Source organism: Girardinichthys multiradiatus, chromosome 10 (genome assembly GCF_021462225.1).
Source record: "Girardinichthys multiradiatus isolate DD_20200921_A chromosome 10, DD_fGirMul_XY1, whole genome shotgun sequence".
Taxonomy (NCBI): Eukaryota; Metazoa; Chordata; class Actinopteri; order Cyprinodontiformes; family Goodeidae; genus Girardinichthys; species Girardinichthys multiradiatus.
Window position 1 is genome coordinate 1,189,298 of NC_061803.1, and position 5,761 is coordinate 1,195,058.

General features: G+C 42.8%; 1 protein-coding gene across 1 annotated transcript; it reads right to left on the reverse strand.

Moving 5' to 3' along the window:
- Nucleotides 1–385: 385 nt before the first annotated feature.
- On the reverse strand, nt 386–5,761 carry foxj1b (forkhead box J1b). The gene is made up of 2 exons (XM_047377464.1): nt 4,968–5,761; nt 386–3,689 (listed from the first exon to the last, which is right to left on the reverse strand). Exons 1-2 carry the CDS (start codon nt 5,604–5,606, stop codon nt 2,826–2,828), a joined length of 1,503 nt encoding a protein of 500 aa, XP_047233420.1. The 5' UTR covers nt 5,607–5,761; the 3' UTR covers nt 386–2,825.

A 5,761-nucleotide genomic window follows, 5' to 3' on the forward strand; every position in this document is an offset into this window, starting at 1 on the left:
TGCCTGCATGCTAAGTTAAAGTGTTGCAATCCTTTCTATGGGCTAGTGTTTCCTTTTTAAGCCCAGTGCATCTTATTACTGTCAGTTATACAAGCCTTAACTGATGTATTTATCTGCATTTTATACATTTAAACTTGTTAAACACGTATGAAGAGTATTTAAAGCACATAAATAAGTACATATTGTTGTAGTAGTTCTTAAAATTGCTTTTATGTTTCATATTGTGTCAAAAAACGTTTTTTTGTTGCATTCTTGGCCATTAGCTAACCTTTTGTAAAAGAGATTTTCAGGGTTTTATTTACAAATATGAAAATAAAATGAAATGAAACATCATCTGACAGCCACCAAACTATGCTGCTGAGTGTAGCTGTGAAGTTAAAAGATGTTGAATTGACACCATTTATTGCATTAAGGCATGATTGGATTCCCAAACTGCTTAAAAAAGTACAAATGAACACAGAGTCGACCAACAATAATTAATCTTATTATGATGACAAAGTCTGGCTTGTTAATAGCAAACTCATTCCCTAAACCATTAGCCTAGTTTCTGATCAGATTTGTGAGAACAAATAATAGAAATAAAACTAGTTACACACAAAAATAATCAGCAATGATGAAAAAGATCTGCCAGCCAATTATAAAAGCAAATCCTTTTCTGATTAATTAGTAAAGAAAAAGCAAACTGCATATTCTTCATCAACAGATTTGGCGTAAAATCAACAACAAATACCCACTTTTACAAATATTTATAAAAAAAAACACAGCTTAGATGTGAGCATACTAGAACTAGCTAGTTTGAGTTATTGCAGTGTGATCAGTGTCCTAGAAGAGAACATAGTCGCTACAACATGACCTGCTTCCTTTTTATAAGAGTCACTAAAACAAATTTAACACAAAAACATACTAAATTTAAAACATCCTGATAAAAACCAGCCTAGATCTTCTCAAACTGTCTATTAAAAGTGCATATTTTGGATTTCATGACTTTCTTCTGGTTTGCAATACATATCAGAGGACAGATAGTGAATCATCCTGCCTAGCTTCATGTTATATACTTTAGTGAATATATATTAAATCAGGCATATTATCATAGTGTGACTGATGACTGATTTCTAAATTCTTATTACATGTAAAGTTTATACATCTCCATTTAGCTTCATCTTTCATCATGAAACATCAAACATAAACAGGACAGTTTCTCTGCACGTTAGTAAAAAAGGTTCATGCTAATGTAGCACAATAACATCCTGTATGCCTTGTCAGTTTTTCAGAGACAGAACCCCTCTCTGGAGAGTCCTGTGATAGAGGATCGTTGTGCTTCAGTCCTGTAGGTGTGATGACCAAAGACTCCAGAGCAGCAAGGATCCTCAGAACAATTAGGTCCTTCATATTTCTGCTTCAGATCTTCCACCTCCAAAGAGGTGGTATTCATCACAGTTTGTGTACACAGCCACTTCATTTCCATTTTTACTCCTCGATGGATTCTCCAGAACAAAACGGGTTTAGGTTAAGATCTTTCGGATCATCATTTCACTGACTGATATGTTTTCTGTCCAGCTACCTTAAACCAATGAGAAAGAATCACATTTTGCTCCAAAAGTCACATTACACTCCGTCATATTTGTATAAAAAAATGAACAGATCAGCCATGATATTATGGTCCAACAGCAGAAATAGAATGAGGAACACTGATCATCTCCTTCCAAGAGAACCTTATGCCTCATTCATGGGGATGTTACTTTAACACCTCATTTTCCTCAATGCTTTTGCAGACCAACCAGCTGTCCCATATGACACCAACCCTCTCCTACAGTACCAGGGCTTAAGTCGGGCTATTTTCTAGCTTTGGCCCTTTGATTCCCAACTTTATCAAGTAGTATTATCGAATAGTGGCTGATTGCCACTGAACATTTCATACCAACCACTGTTCAGTTCCTACCACCCGACGAGGTTTTGTACAACAGTATAAAGGATCAAACTCTCAGCACCACTTTAAGACCCAATGCCACTCTAACCGTCCATTTAGCTCTTCGTTGCAAATAGAAGCTATTCTAGCCAATGGCTCCATGGCGCTGCGGCATGATAGAGAGTGGAGATACAAATTGAGTTTATTTTTGACGTATGACAGAGCACAAATGTATGATCCCAGATGCAAACAGCATCCTTCTAAGTGGCCCACTACTGGTTAAAATTTTTCCGTGGAGTCATATAACCACATGTCTTTACAGTATACTATAAGCAGATTATAGAAAATTACTTTAAAATGTTGGTTTCCAAAGCTAGTCCCAAACGCCCCCTGGTGGACACTAACCGACACGGTTGATAAAGAACAACCCAGAAGAGGGTTGCACCAAAAAATGTCGAAAGTGGAGAGGCACGAAATGGAGCTACTAGTGGATAAATGACCAAAAGGAACTCAATTGGGTCGCAGACCATCAACTACAGATGCTAGAAGAAGAAGCTTGATGAGTTTATTCCTTAAAACCCAATCTGATGGGATCTGGCACCCAACCCAGACAAACTGTGCCTACAGTGAAGAAGGGTCAAAGACTGACAGATGCCACAATCTAAGCACATATGTTTTATGTTTTTCTAAGACCTAAGACCATTCAGAGCTAGTAAAATGAGGACCCTCTCAATTACGTTGGTATTCATAATGTTATGACTCATCAGTGTAAATAAATAATGCAATGAATGCTAGAAAGGATTAGAGGAGATTAGACCTGCAGCTCGGTTACATTTCAGTTCATTATATTCAGCCAACCAGCAGGTAGGCTCATCTAGATGATTCTATCATGATGAATGTAGTCCATATGCGTCTGAATTCACAGATAGCTCTCCACTCGCTCCCATTGCTGCATCTCTGTGAAGAAGCCCTCATAAAGACCAAAACCCTGATCCAGACTCAAGGGAATGACCTGCGGCTCCTCTTTAATCTCCTCCCACGGCTGCAGCACAGCCTCTCCTGGCTGCTCGGCGAAAAGCGTTGCAGGTTCGTCAAAATGTTGCAGATGATGATGTCCCAGCAGCAGCTGATCTTGCTCCAGCTGCTGCTGCCTCTGCAGCGGCTGCTGAATGTGAGGCACACTGAGTTCTCCCATGTTCATGGAGCTCTCCGTGGAAGCACCGCTCAGGTCCAGGTAACTGTAGGACTGATAGTGGTTCATGTCTCCGGACCCACACCACCTCCCCATGCCTGTCGAGTGCTGCCTCCCGTGCATGGAGACCTCCATCTCACAGCCCAGGGAGCTCAGCGCCGAGTTGATATCTAAATCCTCAAATGTGCTACAGCTGCCACCGAGAACATCATCAAACACGGATGCCAGGTCAAAGTCCCCCTTCAGGATGTCTGCTTTGTTAGCTTCCATGGCTAAAAGAGGGGACTCTGTAGACCTCATCACCTTGCTGTGTTCTTTAGAGGGCAGGTGCTTCCGTTTACCGCCCACCATCTGATAGGGACAGGTGTTCTGGGTGCTGTGAAAACCCTGAAGCAGCTTATTCTGTCTTTGTGTGGCACTGCTGCTGCTGTAGTGGTTGGCGGACATCCTCCTGCGCTTAAAGATGCCGTTGACGAACATGTCCGCGTACTGAGGATCAATCTGCCAGAAGCCTCCCTTCCCAGGCTCGTCTTTCTTTCTGGGGACCTTCTTGAAACACTTGTTGAGGGACAGGTTGTGACGAATCGAATTCTGCACCATAAAAACAAGGATAAACACATTTAACATGGACACAGTCACAAGTAAAAGTCAGCCATGCGAGAAACAAAAATGCCAATTTGTCAGCAGGCAGCAGAGTGGGCGTTGGGGGTATTGTTGTTGTTTGTATAGAGAAGCAAATGTACCTAATGAGGCTTTCTAGTAACAGGCAGCTCCGAGCATTTCAAACATGATGAGCTGTGCTTAGCTGCCAGCTCTCTCAGGAGCCCTCATTAACACACATGTACACACACAAACACACCCACACATGCAAACGCTTTCAACATTCCCTTAAGACAAAAAACACGTATGAAAACTAAAAGATGGAAATGACAGATCTATGAAATAGTATTCATGACTCTAAAAGTGTTCCACATTTCCTCAAATTATAACAATGAACTTCAAAGTATTTTATGTGACTGAGAAAAACAAAGCAGTGCAGGATTAAGCAGTTAAAGGAAAATGATACATGGTTAATTTTTTATTATTACCAATGAAAAGCTAAATGGGTCGTGCATTTGTATTCAGCCCCTCTGAGTCGATGTGGAACCTTTTGCTGCAGTTACAGTTGAAAGTATTTTGGGTCTGTCTCTACCAGGTTTGCAAATGTAAAGATGGATATTTTTGTCTCGGAAAATGAGTCTTCAAATCTTGCTGTATATTCTCTTTTGGATTTAGGCCTGGACTTTGACTAGGCCATTCTAATCCATAAATCTGCTTTGATCTAAACCATTGTATTTCTTGCTGGATGTTCAGGGCAGTTGTTCTGCTGGAAGGTGAACCTCCACCCCAGTCTCAGGGCTTCTGCACCCTCTAACAGGTTGGACTTCTGACAGAAATTTGTATTTTGCATTTAGGCCAAAGGGTTTGATTTTGGTTTCATCTGACCAGACAACTCTCACAAAAAGGCCAGATTGGAAAACTAATAATTATTCTGTCAACAGATTGCCTCATCTGAGCTGTGGATCTTTACAGCTCCTCCAAAGTTACCATGGACATCTGTGCTGCTTCTCTGATTAATTGCTCGGCTATTTGCCGAGAACTTTAAAAACCACATAACACTTTTCCCTCAACCTGACAACCTAAAATCCCAATAAAATATATAACCCTTAGTAGTTTTGTTATTTAAATAAAGAAAAGCTCAGTTTATTGTCCTGCTCTCCTTTTACTGTGTGTGATGTGACACTGGAGTCAATTGCTCGGGCTGCCCACCTCACCTCAGCATTGTCAGACTCATAAATTATAAACGGACTGCTATCCGGGCTCGGTTACCTGCCAGCTGGGCTCTGCGTGTCTGTAGTAGCAGAAATTCTCCGTTATCCAGTTATAAATGGTGGACAGAGTCACTTTGGGCTGTTTGCTGGCCTGCATGGCCATGCAGATGAGAGACGCGTAGGAATAGGGAGGTTTGACCTTAGGGTTTGTTTTGTAGTCCACCTCCACCGGCGGGTTCGCGTGAACCGGGATCTGCGGGTAGCCCGGTACGGGGTGCGCGCAGATGGAGAACCGCGGCGGTGCAGCGGTGGTTTCACTGCCAGATGTAACGGGGCTGCCGGGGTACAGCGGCATCCCGGCGGCGGCTGTATCCCCGGCCGGTGGGCTGGATGGTGAGTCTGTCCCGGCTCTAGGGAAGCCGAGGCGTTTGAGGAAGTGGTGCTGGGAGGACGGGCACTCCGGGACGGGACCGACCAGTCGCTCCGGGTCCGCGTTGAGGATGGAGAAATTCTGCAGCCAGTGGAGGCTGGTCAGACTGTCATCCAGGGGGGCAGAGTCGGACCCGGTGGCCTGATCCTCCGGGAACGCAGCCAGCCATTTCTCCTTAAACTTGTTGGCCATGTCGGGGCTCGATAAAACGGGCATTCTGGGTCTATATGCGGGTCTGAGGACGGTTAGACGGTCTTCTTTCCGCATTCAAAGTTCGGCTTTTCTGTTTCAGTAGCAAAAACAAAAGAGAAATAGCAGAAAAAAATAAATCAAACCAAATTGTGAAATAGTTCAGCAAACAAACACGCCTTTGACTGGAATATATCCAGTTATAAACCAGGACGCGTAAATCCTGTACCCCG